The sequence below is a fragment of the Lonchura striata genome, chromosome Z (assembly GCF_050655825.1).
Source record: "Lonchura striata isolate lonStrDom1 chromosome Z, ASM5065582v1, whole genome shotgun sequence".
NCBI classification, from domain to species: domain Eukaryota; kingdom Metazoa; phylum Chordata; class Aves; order Passeriformes; family Estrildidae; genus Lonchura; species Lonchura striata.
In genome coordinates, this window is record NC_140740.1 from 58,086,492 (window position 1) to 58,103,978 (window position 17,487).

The 17,487-nt window shown below is 42.0% G+C and overlaps 1 protein-coding gene and 1 long non-coding RNA gene across 6 annotated transcripts in view; one reads left to right on the forward strand and one right to left on the reverse strand.

Annotated features, from left to right (window-relative positions):
- The window catches only part of LOC110472570 (uncharacterized), a 29,314-nt gene extending 23,532 nt beyond the window's left edge, over positions 1-5,782 (reverse strand). For 2 of the 4 annotated variants that reach the window (XR_014951382.1, XR_013341704.2), the window contains exon 1: positions 4,946-5,782. This is a non-coding gene — a long non-coding RNA (uncharacterized LOC110472570). The remainder of the gene's footprint in view (positions 1-4,945) is intronic. The other 2 variants (XR_014951383.1, XR_014951384.1) reach the window with 2 other exon arrangements.
- A 236-nt stretch (positions 5,783-6,018) lies between these two features.
- The window catches only part of ZSWIM6 (zinc finger SWIM-type containing 6), a 106,992-nt gene continuing 95,523 nt past the window's right edge, over positions 6,019-17,487 (forward strand). For both annotated transcript variants that reach the window (XM_021534355.3, XM_085566940.1), the window contains exon 1: positions 6,019-6,544. In XM_021534355.3, the coding sequence (XP_021390030.2) occupies positions 6,034-6,544 (511 nt within the window). In that variant the 5' untranslated portion in view covers positions 6,019-6,033. The remainder of the gene's footprint in view (positions 6,545-17,487) is intronic.

Below are 17,487 nucleotides of genomic sequence, written 5' to 3' on the forward strand. Positions count from 1 at the left end.
GGGGTGTTTATCATAAAGAAAAGGAGCCTCAGGGGTGGCCTTATCACTCTCTACACCTGCCTGAAAGAAGACTGCAGCCAGATGGAGTTGGGCTCTTCTCCCAGTCAACCAGTGACAAGAAAAGAGCACAGAGTCTCAAGCTGCACCACGAGAGGTTTAGGCTGGACATTAGAAAGAATCTCATCACTAAAATGTTGTCAAATATTGAGGTGGACTGCTCAGGAAAGTGGTGGAGTCAGCATCCATGAAAGTGTTCAAGAAGTAACTGGACCTGGCACTTTGTACTATGGTCTAGTTGACAAGGTGGTGATCATTCAAAAGGGTGGACTTGAAGACCTTGGAAGTCTTTTTGAAACGAAATGATTTGGTGATCTTTGAAATCGGAGAAGGAAGGGTTTTAACTTGTTTCAGGTTTTTCTTTTTTTTATTTAAAGCCATTTAAAAATCATTCTACTAGCACTTAGCATGTGGAAAAGCTCTTCTGAAAATTTTAGTTTATGTAATTTCTCTTTCTTTGCTATAGGTTAAAATTTAGGTAAGCAATGTCTTTTACTTTGAGACAAGATCATATTGAAGATTTTATGTCCTTCATGCAGAGTTTCTGCCCAAGAATTACTGGCCCTGATACTGCAAAATAGTTCCTTGGTCCAATGCAAGGAAGTCTGAAGTGCAGTTAAAAGGGAGAAAGCCCAAGGAGATGAAAAGGGGGAGTTGTTCATGTAGGATTCCTATCCACAAGAAGGCAGTGCCCTAATGTTCCCTTTTAAATCACGAGCCCATTTCACTTTCTGTATATGTGTATTCCTACACATGCTGGTAGACCAAGCGATGGCATTTTGCACCTGATAACTTCTAGACCAGTCCATCCCGTTTTTGGTGGAGAATGTCTGACTAGAAGATGATGAAGTTTTGAGGAAATTTTTTTTTAATCAATTAATCACAATTAAGGCAGTAAGTATTTACACGAAAAAGAGAGAAAAAATGAAGAAATATGTCCAATATTTTAATAAAATTCTTTTATTTTAATATTCGGAAAAGATAATACTTTTAAAATAACATTTACAAAAACTTGTGAGGGTAATATACTGCTTTTACTTTGAGTATTCAGAAATTTTGCAATTCAGATCTAAATAAGGCCACAACAAACCCAGAGAGACACTAAATCTAGAGTTCCCTCTGAGACAAGACTTTCTCCTTTTGACTTTTTGCAAATACTAAGTCTGAAGAAAGGGGAGACACTCTTATTCCTCTAGTCTTCCAAGACCTCAATATTCTGAACCATCTAAATGACTGCAACATATTTAATTTTAAGAAGTTTCTTGCACATTGTTATTTTGCTTGTAACAGTGATGCTTTTATCCCTAGTGACTTAGTAGTGAGCTAAACTGTCTCAACAGATATCTCAACACAAGGCTCCATATAAGGAAGAAATAATTCATTCCCAGGATCTATTTTCAATAAATGTAAACTGAGTATGCCCAGTCCTTGAGGAAATACAGAGCAGCATTAATTCACACAGCTCTGAGACTATGGCACAAACAATGCCTTCCCCTTCAGTCCATCTGAGAATGACTTCATACATTAAGTATTGAGCCACAGAAAGGCAGAGGACACAGAAATTAATGTCAAGAGGATTTAGCCCAGTTTTAGATGTTTGTTTCTTTTGACTATTCTAGAAAATGGGCAAAGTATGCTTAATATTTAAAGTAGATTTTTCTAAATGCTTTTAGATTCTAGTTAGTCTCTAACTCCAGTTTTAGAATCAACATGGAATTTAATTAAAATTAAAAGTTGCTCTTTGAAAGGGCTCATTTGGTGCTGCCAGTTTATTTCCACTTCAACAAAGAAACTCTAAAGAGCTGGCGATATTTATCCTAAAGTATTTGATTTAAAAGGCTAGAAAAAGGCAGAAGTTCTTTTTTTAGGCCTTAAATTAAAAATAGCCTCTGAACATAAGGAAAGAAACTGTTTTATGAAACAGTAAAACTATAAAACAGTAGAATTGTAAAACTGAGGACAGTGACCAGCTATACTACTTTCTTCACCAGCCAATCTTAAGATGGTAATTTCATCAACACTCATCACTTCTGTCTGCTTTTCCTGCATTTGAATTCCCAGTTTCACTACACTGCAAAGCACAGTAACCATTACATACAGCAGTGTTTTTTAAGCTTTCACACAATGTTACAATACATTTGTTATCTGAAAAACCTATAGCCTTCTTCCAAGAAGTGAAACTTCTTGTTATATAAAAAGGCACACAGAAACAAGTTTTGAAAGATTTGGTTTAGCATTGTAAATCCAGTTGTTTCAGTAGGTCTGTCATTCTTTCTTGTTTTGATTATTTCAGTCGTGTATCCTCAATTTTTCCTGCTTTTTTTCCCTCATAGCTTTAGCTCCAAGAACCCTCCAGCCTCCATTCCCAAGTCTCCTTCTCTGTCTTTGACCTCCTCCCCTCTGAGAGTTTAGACATATTTTATGCAGTGCATGAATACAGACCCTTGATCAGTGTCAATGCAGGAATGCCAAGTCTCTCCTGACAAGATTTAACCACTGGGATGACTTATGTTGGCCAGCATTATGCCTGCCATTGTTTTTAAACACTTAGACCTTGGTGTGTTTCATACAAAGACAACTGTGCAGGTGTATGTGACCTTCCTTTTAGATTAGCACAACTGGTGGAATGCTCAAGCCTTTTATACTTTATTGTAATGAGCAAAACTGACTACAACTGGCCTAATGCTCTGAAAAGATTATTAGGAAGGAATTTCACTGTGTAGTGGCCAAGGGTGTTTTTCCAAGCAGCTCACAGAATAGCCTTTGATTACATGCAGGAAGTTAGCCAAGTTAAGCTTGCTGTTTTGCAGCCATTCCTTCCTCTCTGTGTAGCTCTGGAATAGAAACTTCCCAAAACGGTGACATGGAAACAGAGGCAAGAAATACTCAGCTCCGTAAGGTCTTCCCTCGAGAATATTCACTGAAAGAAAAACAAACTAGCAATTAAAATAGCTTAGATATGTCTTTAACACTTCCTGATTTCTTCTCTGGAGTAAACACATCTTCCCACTTGGTTTCAGAAAGTGGAGGGAACTTGGGGCAAACCTCATGGGACAAAAGTTCTGCTTCAGAAGAAAATTTGCAAGTTGTTTAAGTGCTACACCAGTGCAGCTGGAGCCCAAAGTGGAGCACATCTGGTGCCTGTGGTGGCATGACAAGAGCAAAGGTGCCTCTTGCTTCCTTCTGCTCCCTAGCCCAGAAACTAAAAAGATTCAGATTCACCAGCATTCTGTGTGTCTGTTATTATACACAGACTCAACAGGAAGTAGCTACTCCTGAGGAAGGGTAGACAGATCAAAGAGGTGGATCTATGAGCTCTTCCACCTGCTTTTCTCTGGGATTTCTTTAGTGAATTTAAAAATTTCTGCCCATATATGTAAAGAAGAAAGACTAAGTTGAGATAACTGACATATAGGCTAATCTGCTTATTATGGATGATTTGTTGTCACTCTTCCCACTCTTCTTGGTTTTTATTGCAAAGTTTCTTGACTATTGACATGAAGAATTCTTCCAGTGGCATTAGTGTTATTTTTATTGCAGCAGGTGGCTAAGACCTGGTAAAGAACAGCCATTACCCAATTTGGAAGAGAATTTTTACTGACTTCCTGGATGCTTATTTAAAACAGAAATAGTGATAAAACAGAGAAGAAAAATTGCTTTGACATGTGAACAATTGTTACTTATGAATAAGTGATGGAGTGAAAAATAATTTTCCTCTCCTCTAACACATATGCAATCATGAAATTCTTTTTTTTCCATTTTCCTACTGTCTACATATTTTATATCTCTGCTCTCTGAAATTCTGAGATGAAAGCCATATTTATAAAAAAAGAAAGTACTACAAGCTCATCTCTGGTCTGCAGCATTCAGACTCCCTAACACTTCCAAAATTCTTTTGGAGTTAAATTTATAAATCCAGCGGAACATTTATAAAGCACGCCTAAAATGAGAAATGAGACAGTTAATATTCCAGCAAGCTATTTATGAATTTATGAAACTGGCTTCTCAAGAGTAACTATTTTGTGGAGTCCATAGCCAGAAACACAAGCATCAAATTAAACTCATTTCTTACACAAAAGGTAGGTTTCATGATCCCAAAGGAAGAAACTCCAAACTACTAGGATAGTAAAAAAAAAAAAAAAAAAGAAAAACACAAAAAAATCCCCAACCCTAAATCTCCCCTCCACCAAAAGCGCAGGTCTATACCTAGATGTAAGAGTTCTCTATCCGCGAAGTATTCCAAGTATTGCTACTGTTTAGAAGTTCAAAGGCATACACTCCCCCTTCTCCAAGATGTGCAAATTTTAAACCATCTCAGGTTTCTGTCAATCTTTCTTTAAAAATCAGTCAGCGAGTCTGCTAAATTTCATTCAATTTCCCACCACTTTTAATGGAAACTGCAGTTTCTGCAAAGCTTTTCAATCGCTTGACTACAAAATAAGCTCCTGTTCCAGCCGGAGGTGGAAGGCGGGGAGCTGATGCAAACAAAAAGGAGACGACAAAGTTCCAAGCCAAGGCGATGTTGTTTGCACCACTTAGACTTTATGCCTGGCACGCTTGACATTCCTCCGCATTGCCTGGCGGAACCGCCTCCCCGCTGGGGGCGGCTTGCGCTGCATCATGGAAAATGTAGTCTGTCTGGGAAAACCAGCCTGCCGGAGAGAAGCCGCTCCAATTACGGCTTCTGCACGGCATGGCATACCAGTAAGTGCTGCTTTCAACGGCAAGCCGCCAAAAAATGCCTCTTACAAGCTATAGTTCCGAAATATTTAATTAGTAAAATAACAAAAACTGGTTTAAAATTTGGTTAATAAGAAATGGCGACCATGAAACACCAAAGCGTAATCCCATTTCCGAGATAAAATTCCAAAATACCAAAAATGCTTACTTTAAAGTTTAATTAGCGGAACGGAAGTCAAGCGAAGTCGCTCTGCAAGGGCACGCAGCGCACAGGCTCTCTGCGCAGAAAGGCGCGGTGGTGCGCGCTTGCTCGAGCCCTGCGGGCGGCACTTCGCGGCAGCCGGTGTTCCGGGAGCGGCGGCGGGAGCAGCGCTCCGCCACGCAGCACCCTCCGCATGTCTGTATCCACAAATATACTTGAGGCGCCGCCACAGACCCGAACGGCACGGTTTGAAAGATCACGGAAAACACCATGAGCCTCCGCTGTGCCACCACATCCTCACGACCCACCTGGGCAAACGCGGTGCTTTCATCGCGTCCAGCTGACACATTGCGGGTCCGTGCCGCCCTGCCCCGAGTCTCGGCTCTCCCGTAGCGCTTCCAAGCCCTGACATCTGTAGAGACAACCGGCTGCCGGCACCGGGATGACGGCCTTTACCGTACCACCGCTAATAGAAGGAAAATTAAACTCCCCACAAAGCTCAACACCAACACATCCTGGAGCGCGCCTCACAAGCTCAAGACCTGGTTATAAGCACGCATCGGGGCTGCTGCTCCAGGGCGGAAAGGGCTTCGCCTGCTGCAGCCCGCCTCTGAGGCAGGACGCAGGTCCATCTCGGCGGCGCGGCCGCAGCCGCTACCGTACTTCCCACCGCGAGGCCCGCCGGCGTTCCCGGCAGGGGTGACCGGGTTCAGCCGCGGCGGCGCCCCGCCCGCGCATTCCATTCCCTACATGGCGGCAGAGCGGGGGGCGCCGCCGGCCGCGCCTCCCTTTCCCACCGCGCGCGCGAGGGCGCGCCCGGGCTTGCGCGCGTGACATCAACGGGAGAAGAGGCTGGGAAGGCGGAGGGGGGCGCGCCACCCCTTCCCGGGTCCCCCCCGCCGTTCTATTTACGTTGTGACGCCGATTTGCGTAAGGCTCCGCCCCCCGGCCCGCGAGGCCACGGGGCCCCGCCCTCTTCGCCACATAAGGGCAGAGGGGGGCGTGTTCCCGGGGGCTCGCGGGCCCTCGCTGCCTTCCTGCAGCCGTTTATAGGGTACAGCCACTTCCGCTGTCGGCTTAGAAGCGGCGCGATCATGGCGGAGCGCGGTCAGCTCCCCCACCCCGCCAAGCGCCTCTGCTGCAGACCCGGCTATGGCTCGGGCTGCAGGCCGGGGCAGCGGGCGGGCAGCTCCGGGCCCGGCGGGGGCGCGCTCTGTGCCGGACCCTCCTCCGCAGCTGCCGCCGCCGCCCTGGGGCTGCTGCCGCTCGGCAAGACCCAGAGCCCCGAGTCCCTGCTGGACATTGCGGCTCGCAAGGTGGCGGAGAAGTGGCCCTTCCAGCGGGTGGAGGAGCGGTTCGAACGGATCCCGGAGCCGGTGCAGCGCAGGATCGTGTACTGGTCCTTCCCCCGCAGCGAGAGGGAGATCTGTATGTACTCCTCGTTCAACACCGGCACCGAGGATCCCGCCGCCGGTCCCGGGGGCGCCGCCGCGCCTGGCGGGGCCGTGGACGCCGCCGCCGCTGCCGCCGACGAGAACCGGCTGCCCTTCCGCAGGGGCATCGCTTTGCTCGACGGCGGCTGCGTCGATAACGTCCTGCAAGTCGGTGAGTCACCGGCCGGGTCTGCTGCCCGGCCAGGCCGCCGCCGCTCGGGGCTGCGGGTCTCCCCCTGCGTGTCACCCGCTCGCCGTCCCTTTTTCTCCGCTGCAGCTCACCGCCTGCGGCCCGGCCCATGCGAACCCTTCGCTGCCCGGCTCTACCGTGGGCCGGGCAACTTCCTCCGCCGGTCTCCTCCCCCTCGTGCCCGGGACGCGCAGTGGCTCCCTGCCTCCGTGACACGGACACGGCTCCCGCCTGTCCCTTTAACTCGCAGCCCCGCACCGCTCCCGGTAATCCAGCCTGTGTAATCCCGTTTGGCTCTGCCCCCCTACCGGCGTCCACCCCCGGTAATCCGGGTCATCGCTTTTCCTCGAGCCACAATAGCGAGGAGATGCCGCCCCCCCATCCCGAGGGGGACCGCCGGTGGAAATGAATCAGCAGAAGGGCGGCCGGCGGGGGAAGGAGGGGGGGCGGGATGCGCCGACGTCCAAAATAAAGACATAAAAGCAGTGCGAGACCCCGGCAGTGGGCGTGCGGGGGGGATCCGCGAACAAAGGCATTTCTAGGGCAGCGGCGACGAGCCGGAGGGAGGGGGCGCGATTCGCCCCGCCGGGGGTGGCATGGCTGGGGGGGGATTTGCTTTAGGATGAGCGGCTTCGTGACAAGGTGGGGGAAAGCGAAGCTTTTCCTCTTACTGGAACAATACCCCCCTCCTCTTCCTTACCCCCAGCCCAGCCGCCTGCCGCTGTTCTTCACCCACTGCGGGCTTCCTTGGTTAACTCCTCCCTGCCAGTGTTTAAAGGGCTGCAGAGGTGGGGGGTATTCCCCCAGTTTTGGGGGGGCTGTCTGCCGGGAGCGGCTCCCCTTCCATTCCTTGAATGAAAGAGGAGCCGCCCCCGGCAAATAGTCCCCTCCGCCGGTGGTGATGCTCTTTGTGCGACCCGGCCACTTTGTTCTCATTTTCATGTTTATTTGCGTGTGTGTGTTTTTTTTTTTTTCCCTTTTTTGTTTCCCCTCCTCTCAGTTTTCTGTCGTTTCCCCTCCTCCTCCCCTTAAAAGGGGAAGACAAAAGAGGCTGCTGCTCGCCTTTTGTTGACGGAGGCGGCTCGGTGTGTGTGTGTTTTTGCGTGTGTGGGGCGTCGGGATTCCCTCCTTCACGCACCCCTAAAATCTCGGTGCTGCTGCTGCGGGTTTGACTTGGTGGGCACCTTGCAAATGTGCCATCAGGTTTTTTTTTTTTTCCGGGAAGGGAAGATGTGACCCTGCTCTCAGGCTCAGTGCCCTTTTCTTCTGCTTAGGAGGACTTAATTTCTTTTTTTATTATTTATTTAATTTCAGTTTTTTTATTTAACTTTCTTTTAAATTTTGAAAGATTTTACTTTATTTTTTTAAGGGGTCTGAGGTACATCTGTGGTTCCTCAAGACTGGCAAAACCAGAATAGGGCTTTCGTAGTTAAGTTGGGAGTGCTGAAATTTTTTTTCCCCCTTTTGCTTGCACTTGATTCTGTTTGCAAGCGATTAGGAATGACAGGAGTGCACATAGGGAGGGTTTCTTGGCTGATTGCATTTAAGCCAGGAATTCACTGTGAAAATAAAGCCAAGGGGCAATAAATAAAAAATGGAATCTTCTCTAGGAGGCAGACACCCAGCGAGGACTTAGCTTGCTTTCAGCAATGGAATAGGCCCCACTGAGTAGTTGTGAAAGAAAAAAAGTAACTTTTTGTGTGTCTTCAAAGCGGAGGGCATTGAGTAATGTTGGCGAGGGTCAGTAAATAGAAAGAAAATATGCATGAATGCAACTTAAGTATTGACTGCTTTTTCTGGAACCCTGAAATGCATTTCAAACAAATACTGTACCTACTGCTGAAAATTCTGTGCAAAAATAGTAGTGGAAACTGATGATATGAAAGATGTCAGTTTTGTTTTGACAAAACTCCTTTGACAACTGCTTTGGTGAAGGAGTTGTGGAGGACTTGGGTAGATTCCTGCTGTAGGAAAATTCTTGTGTAATTTGGGTAGGTAGCTGTGTCATTAAGACTGGGTCTTGCTTACAGGATATTCCTAGTGAAGGAGAAAGTTGTGACTATTAAAGGCAATTCCACTCTAAAGTGAGTTATGTTGGGCAGAGAATGGAATATTGGGAGAATGGAATTGGTTGCATATTATACAGCTGAATATGTAGCATTAATGAAAACTTAGAATTAAGTTTGTGTAAGTGCATATTTAGTGACTGTATAAATGTGAACTTAAGAGTCTTTGCAGTATGAGTAATGGAAACTCTGTAAATGTTTACTGTTGAACTGTGGAAAAGTGCAGTTATTGGACAAAATACATTTTATTATATATGGGTTCTAACAGCCTTACTTGTAACCTAAAGTATTACTATAAACAGGGAATGCAGGACTTGATTAGAGAGATGTATAAATTGCAGTTCAGCGGTGGTTAAATGGCACCATTTGCTTCTGAATTTTGCATTTTACGTTTTTCAGTCTAGCCCTGAATAAACATTGACTGTTTTATCATAGTAAATAAACTTAAGCAGGAAGATTTCCCAAACCTTGTATCTAAGGTTTGCTAAAAATCTTCATGTGAATCTGCTTCATGCCTACCAACTTAGTCTTTTGTGTGTTATCTTGTTGTAAAGAAATTCTGAAATAAAATTAAGATGATGTATTAGAGATACACACAAATAACATTCTTGGTAATCAGGCAGTAAAGTTGTCTGCTAGCCTATTTTGTAGTTTTTTGATGCTGTCCTAGCATAATAATTAGCATCACTTAATTTTGAAAGGGCTTTCTCCAAAGAAGATGGCTTCAGAATTCAATTTGCATCTAACTTATTGATGTGTTTATATCTTTTTGATATGCTTAACTGGACATGAAAGTTTTTCTTTTTTAGCTTATTTCAAAGGAGCCAGAGAATGCAGGTTCCTAAAGCAAACCTCCCCAACTGCATAAAACAACTCTTTTACCATGCATGTGTTTAACTTATTTCAAACCAAGTATTTTTAGAAAAAATCAAGTCTAAATTAGAAAGCACTTCATGAGTAAATACAACAATCCGGAAGGGAAATTAGAAATTGGCTGTGTTTCATTTGGCCAAATTTTGAAAATGCCAGGAGCAAGCAGACAGTTTTAGATGGCGAAGTGTATATTTGGTTTCTGAGGTTAGTCCTGAATTAGTACACAGTACTGTATTGTCGTCACAGCTGTGGCTGTCAAGGTTAGGAAGAGGTGTGATCCCTCAATAGCACAGCTGACCTGGTGAGAGCCCTTAATGCAGCTATTCTAGGAGAAGAAATAAACCCCTGTGCCTCGGCTGCTATGACTCTTGCTTGGGGAAAGACAGAGGTTGCCGTGGCTTTAGTGGAGTAAAACTCAGCTTCACTGCTGCAGACACATTAGAAGTATTCAATGTTTTTGATGTGTCATACAAGTACTCTTACAGTATCCCTGTCTGTTGGTAATTTGAAGTAGGTTTGTCTTTGTTGCATAGACCTTGCTTGCTCATACAGGCCTTTCTTAAAGGAGTTAGAGCCCTTTCCATGGTAGCATAAGGCTCTGTTGCTGTGCTAAGTCATGCTTTTAGGTATGAATGGCAAGGGAGGAGGGAGGGAAGGGACTCCTAGGGAAAGAAAATATAAAGAATTCATTGACTGGCACTCTCCACAGCTCTAGAATATGATGTAACTATTAGAAAGCTGCCTTTTCTGTAGAAGGAGGTTCAGCTGAAGAACATCATTGGCTTGGAGTTGCAGGCTCATGTTTTAGAAGTCCCTCAGGGATATCTGGTTGGGAGATGTAACCAAAATGCTTCTTAGAGAAAAGCAAAGTAAAATTTATCCTTTCTTAAATAGTGGTTGAAGGTCACTGATGTTTCTTTAATTTGTTCTTAAGTTAAAGACTGGAGATTGTTTTGCTTTCAAAACCAGGAGAAGCCTTTTTTTCAGCAGGACCAAGAGAAGGCTTTAGAAGACCGAATTTGTGGCTGCATGTAATTCTGGTGGAATCTGTATTGTAGTCAACAGATTTCAGATCCTTTTGGTGGACAGTGATGCGAGGTAAATTTTGATTCTTCCTAGCCAGCTTCACTGAAAAAAAAACAAAAGCAACCAAAATTTTCTGAAGTGGCAGAGCAAGTAAAACAAAAGTTAATTTCTCTTTTTTTTTGTGACTCGGTTATTTGAGTGCCAGTGGTATAACATGAAACACTGTTTTTTCCTTGTGATAAAACCATACCAAATATTTTAATAGCAAAGGTGGCACAAATATTATACTGTGCTGTGAGTTCAACTGTGACTTTTAGCGGACATGGTGATCCTCACTGGTGCGTGCAATATATATGTAATTGTTGATGAAACCTGTAGGATAGATGTATTTAGTAAAAGGATTTACTTAATGAACGTAGCACTGAGTTATGTGACAAACAAACATAAGGCAGTCATTAGCGGCAGTGCAGGCACTGTGTTTAGTGTTAACTTTTTTTGACCTGTGATACCAAATTGTTTTAGTATGTGTAGTGACATTATTCCAAGGGGAAAAGGTTGTGCTAAATTCTGCCTATTTGAAGAGGAAAATTTTCTGCGCTGACAGAGCAATCGTGTTCAACTTAAGGGGTTTGGTTAGGAATGTATGAGTAGAAAAAGTAATCCAGAATTTATAATACAATATTGTGGTATGGGTGTAAACAAATGATGTCTGACTTTTTGCTGGACTTTTTTTGACTTAGTTCCAAGCCTAGTAGAGAGTCTTGTGAAAATGCCTTCATTGATTCTAGTTCCAATTTGCTCTAAGCAATAACTTCTGATATTTCCAAGTTCCAGAACAGAAACTAGTAAGCTAATTTTTAGATGTTTCCTCCTGAAAGGGTGACATCTAATGCACTGTAGTTTCCTTTTGGATTTGGAATGCAATGCATTAATTGGTGAATATGCAAGCTATTTTTCTGTGTGCGCTGTAATATACTATCCTTAACCTTGAATAATTTCTTTGGAAACCCTGAAAAAAAAGAGCTAAAGAAGCAAAAAAGCTGTCTTTCAAGACCAGATCACTAAAAGTGGAAAAGCTTTGTAAATCAGCTCCTGCATTTAATTCAGGTTTTCTAAAAATATCTAGTCTTGATTTCAAGAGAGTGTAAGTCTTGTAGAGTGATTTCAAGATCTGAAGCAAAATTTGTATATACCATCTTCCTAAGTAATTGTGAATAGTAGCATAAGTGTAATTGGGCAATGTCAATACTACTTTAGAATTAATTTATTTTTTAAGGAAAATAATTGTTAATCACTTGCCATCACAAGTTTTAAACTGAGAAATCTTTTATACAGGAATACAGTGTATTTCGTTTATGTAGCAAAATTTTTCATTGTGTGTTTTAGGTCAGTTTTCATGTTTCTTATGTTCCATTTTCCCCTTAATTTCAAGGCTTTCCTCACTTTCAAGAAAACAATTTTCATTTTCAAAGCTGCTATTCCTTTTAGAAAGTGATTCCATCTTTGTATATGATCTGATGCCTTGGAATGTAATAATGTTTGAATTTTAGCCACTTGTCATGCCAGCAGTTGGTGCCTGCATTTGCTCTTTCTCCCTGTATGCTAACTTTCAGAGGTGAACTATTAATTAAACACAAAATCTGTGTGTGACGGTTGGCTGGGGCTATTTAAAAGTGAGCATCAGACAAACTGGTTTCCTTAAAGATAATTTGCTAGTTGCTGCATTTTGCTGTATCATTTGCTTTTATAAATGAACCTGTTAAAATCAAATTATTACTTAAGACTGTGGTCAAGTTCTAATTTAAAAAATTAAAGAGAAAAAATGTGCTAAACTGTCAGGTAGAGTTCTTAGTGTTGAAGGGTGAAATCTAGTAGACGGCATCTGCATGGGTTCAATTTAAGTGTCACCTGCTGTCTAGGTCGTCTAGTGATGTCAAGATAAAGTGTAAAGTGAGTGAAAAGTTACAGTAGTACAGGAGAGCAGCTGACATTCCTTAACTTGTTTTCTCTTTATTTTCTTGAGGGGTAAGGTAGGAGAATTTACTGTATCTTTTAAAAAAAACCCAAAAGTCAAGTCAAAAAAGGACCACGCGATTTTAACTGACAAAAGGTTTCCTAATTTATAAATATGCTGTCTGTGATATGAACTGATTTGAAATCTTAAAAAGCTTTCATGTGTGGCAAGGATACAGATTTAATATGAATTCTGATAGCCTGGAATGCAATCAGCCTGACAGCACGTGAATACTTGAGTTTTGTCCAACAACTGCACTTGTTCCGAGAGATTTGTCTCCTTGAACTTCTAGTTTTTGCTGTTGGTTTCCTGTCCAAGACAATGCATATAAAATGTTCTCAGCTGGTTATGTGTGCAGCCCTTGACGTGGCTTAATAACCTTCTGTGACCTGGATCACTGGTGATGTTGGCTGGTGCTGTACACTGGTTTGCATTCTCCTTCCAGCTGCATGCCGATTACCATGATTTATGTGATGGTCTTGCAGCACATTACCCTGCTGTCCTCTGAAGCAGCTACATGCATCCAGTCTTTATTGCCTTGGCCATGCTTTGGAGGGCCAGGAAATCTGGAAAAGCTGAGATATAAATCACCATCCTAAATAGATGTTTTCTGAATGAATTCTTCAAATGTGCAAACAGACTGGAGGAGTCGAGCCTTCTAATAGTAACTACAGTGTATAGAATTCCTTTGTGGTTAAGACACAACTGATAAAAGACCTGCTGTAAGAGCTGAGTGTGCATACAAAAGACTTTTTCTGATGTGACAATTCAGTATAGACTAAAGAGTCTCCTGATGTGGAATTTATACCAACACTTTATTAAACACCTCTGAAAGTGAAAACCAAATAGTCAAAGAGGGCAGATTTCAGCAGTGTTTAAAGTATTTGTGATGCACATCATTACATACTTTAAAAAGGAGAGTGTTCCTTTTTATTTGTGGCTTTAAAGGTTATTTATTTATTATTCTGTAAGCCTCCATTCCTCTTTGCAAGTGAGTGTATTTGACTGTTGAAAAACCTGGAAGTTTTGCTTCAGAAATGCAAGGGCAATGCCTGAGAAAGTCTGATGCTAATTGGAAGGATGCAGTAAAACCTGTCAGTGAGTTTAAATTTGCATTAGTAGAGCTAGCTGATCAGATAAATAGGAAGCTTGTGTACTGAATTAATGTTCTAAAAATTCAGGTGATTTACCTTTATCATAGTTTAACATTCCACCTGTTTACATAAGTAATCCCTCATTGTTAATTGGTGTCAGACCTTTAATACCTTTTGGCATCATTGGAAAAATAATGGGGGAAATGGCATAGTAAGATATTTCACAGAAGTACATGTTAATACATCTTTTTATTATGTCTTTTTTACTTTATTTTTTCACAAAAGTTAATTGCATTCAAATGATTCTTTTAAAGACCTTTAAAATCAACTGTTGTGTAGCTGTAGGATTTCTAAGAAATGAGACACTTTTTTGTATATGTGCCAAATTTAACTGCTAACTGGTTACTGACAGCTGAGAGTAATGCAGTGACAGTGCAGGAATCGTGCAGCTGACTACAATATTTAATTTACACTGATTAATGAAAAGAAAAACATTAGGCCATCAAGGCACTTAAAATTGGATAAACCCTTACAGAGTGTTACAAATGTACAGCCTGTAACAGAGTAGAGGATCAAATTTGCATGTATTCTAATTATTTAAGTGTTTATGAGCTTGTGCTAAAAGCTTGGCTTTGGGTTAAAGGCTTCAGCAGTGGCTCTGATTTGTTTCTGTATGTTAAGAGTTTGACTCTTTCTTCTTTTATGCTAGTGGCCTGCCTTCTTTCTACATAGCAATGTTCCACTATGTGTACAAGGCAGCACAAACTTTTTAAACTCAAACACTCCAGGTTCTAGCTTAGCCTTGTCAAAAGTGGCTCCTGAGCTTTATTATTAGTTTTTAATTTCTGCATTTAACTTTGCTATTTTGACTAGGTTGAAGTACATAGAGCACCGATCCATATTCTGTGATTAATGGGATTGATAGTATGTTTGTCAGTAGTATAAATGCATATAGATAGTGTCATCTTCACAGTTTCATATATTTGATTGTTGGTCCTTTCTTTGACTTATGTGCAGCTGTGGCTATGAAAGGGATAGCAGATAAAATCTGTGTTAAGAATTCATTACCAAATACACTTACAGATAATCTTCTTGGGATCTTCTGGAAAATGTGAGGTACAGTTTAGTGGAGAACTGTTCTGTAAGTTGTTGGTTGCTTCCACACTAATTCCATCAGACTTTGCTTCTGCTATTGGTGGAATACAATGCAGTGTTTTGGGAGGGTGGAAAGTAGTCTTGGTAAAACAGTCATTTGCATGTTTACAAAGCTGGATTTAGTGATCATGCTTACTGGATTAAACATGGCTTGTTCTTCTTTGGACAATTCTGCAGAGTCTACTGATTTTAAAAGTACAAGAACAGGGAAAAATCAACAGTCTAAGTGAATTGTTTAATATATTAGCTCATGAAAAAGAAAAAAACTGGAACACTTTTATTCTGAAATACTGTTACTGCCAATGACAGCTGGCTGTGCTGGTGCTGTGGTACATGCAAAATGAGTCTCAGTTCTTCAATTGATTCAGATTGTAAACTGAAACCTTGCAAACTGTCTACAGTTAGTGTCTTGGGGATAAAATATCAAGTGCATTATATTCTGTTTCTGGATTTAGTGTAGCTATATTATACAGAAGCCCAAAACTTCAGTTTTGCTTCCTCCACAGCAGGGTGATGAGGATGACGTAAAATGCACGGCTGTTTTTTATATTTGTTACTGCAAGCCATGATATGTGAGTGCACCATCATGCAGCTTTCCTTGTCAAATACAAAACCCATTAATTAATAGATGTGACTTCAGCTCAGTGTGCTAGTGCATGAATGGCAGGCAGTGACTAGGACTGGGACGTAGTTTAACAGATGCTATGAAAATCTAATGGAATAAGGAAGCTGAGAAAAACTTTCTTAATCCTGTGTATAAATTTTAGGAGCAGCATGCCACTTAGTTTTACTGACAGTTTTGAGTGATCAGTTTTTAAGTTGTCATGTGTCCTGGCAGTAGTTTACAGGTTTGATTTCTGGGTAATTTTGTAGATGATAAATGTAAATGACTGTCTGGTAGCAGGGAGCAAAGATGTATTTAGGAGTAAGCAAGAGTTTGTCTTATTGAATAATACATGCTTGCAGAGAAGAAAGGTGATAAAATGCTGAGTAAAATGCTTTATAGATGAGAGGCCAAGAAGAGAAGTAGGGAAGTGGTACTTCCTGAGATAATATGGAGGTCAAAGACCTCACTAGATATCTGATGAAGAGGATGTAGTATAAATGACTTTCACCTCTATATGATCTACTTTTAATGGGTATTAGCAAATGCATGGAAGCTGATAGACTTTTTCCTACAAAATGAAACACAGCTTTCAAGATGGCAAATAGGTTAGCAAACAGTAACTTAGCTGTTCTGTAGCTTTTGAAATGGTAAAATAGTTTTAAGTTATGAAGTGGGCGTCCTCTCTTTTCAACCTTTTGTTTCAATTTTATAAATAAGGAATATCAGATGCACAAAGGTAATGCTCTGAATTTTCAGGTAATGACTTTCTGTGTGTTTGAAGGGTGTTAGTTAGATTTTACTCTAGCAGAAGCTGCATCTCTTCAATAATGATGGAAGCTTGGCCAGTGGTATAACAAAACCATTGACTTCATCCTGTACAACTGTTTCAGAGAGATTTTTTTCATAGCATTAATTATTAATTGATAAAATTGTAGACTCATAGCAAATTAATTTCAGTTAAAGCTGTTTCCAAATTGTAGTCTAATTCTCCTGAATTGACATGAAGTTGCTTAGTTTTAAAGCATTGTATATTGCAAAAAGAGACTTGTTTTCTGCCCCTGCCCCTGTCCCCCCAGTAGTGAATATTTATGGTACCCGGACTTGTGAAAAACAGAATTCTTTTTTTTCCCCAGAACCCATATATTGTTCTGACCTGGGATGGGGAGTGCAGATGGAAGTACGATGATGAATGAAACACAGCTTCATTGGACAGTTCTTCAGACAAAAGTAGGAAGGGGAAAGAGGAAGACAACTGCCAGAGTTGCTGCAGTGGTGATCAGAAGTACTAGAGAAGTTTTTCCTGCTGATAAGCAGCCATATGGAATACAAACTTAACATTGGTAGGGGTATATGATAAGTAGTAAAGACTGAAAATTTAAGACAGATGTGAGCATTGTAATCTCAGTACCAAAGAGATCCAAAGTCTTGTACTTGAAAGGAAGGACTGTTGTCTGCTCAGCAGGACAAGGAAGGATGCTGCTGTTGTCAGAAAGCTGAATATTCCTAGTATGTAGAATATGCTTAAGGGAACAAGATGTCAGTAAGATCAAAGCTGCTCCTTCCTGATACTCAAGGTGTAAAATGATAGCTATTGAAATGTTAGAATGGATGAGTGGAAAGATGTGAATCATGGGTATGTGCTTCAGTGAGTCGTGCCTGTTATGAGGTCCATCTTCCCCCTCCCTCATTGAATAACAAAAGGAAGTTAGGAAGTAGAGATCAAATGTTGAGAAACATCTGAAAGGCGGAAGCAGAGGAAGATGACTGAGCAATGAGACACAAAGCTGTGATTTTAGGAAGTAAAAGGAGAAGCACAAAAATCTGTATAAATTGAAATTTCTGAGAGGGAGATCAACATTTTCTGGAAGTGCTGAAAGGTACCAGAACCCAAATCCAGAAGACATTACCACTGGGGACTATGGTAAGAACCACCCTAGTGTGATGCACTGAATTTGAGCCAGCAAGGGCCCAATGGCAGAACCACATTCCAGGCAAGGGCCTTGGTGTCCTCAATGACTTTGCTGTGGGAGTTGAAAGAGTGATGTGGGCAAGATGGTGTGATATAATGAAAGCACTGCAGGCAAAAGTTA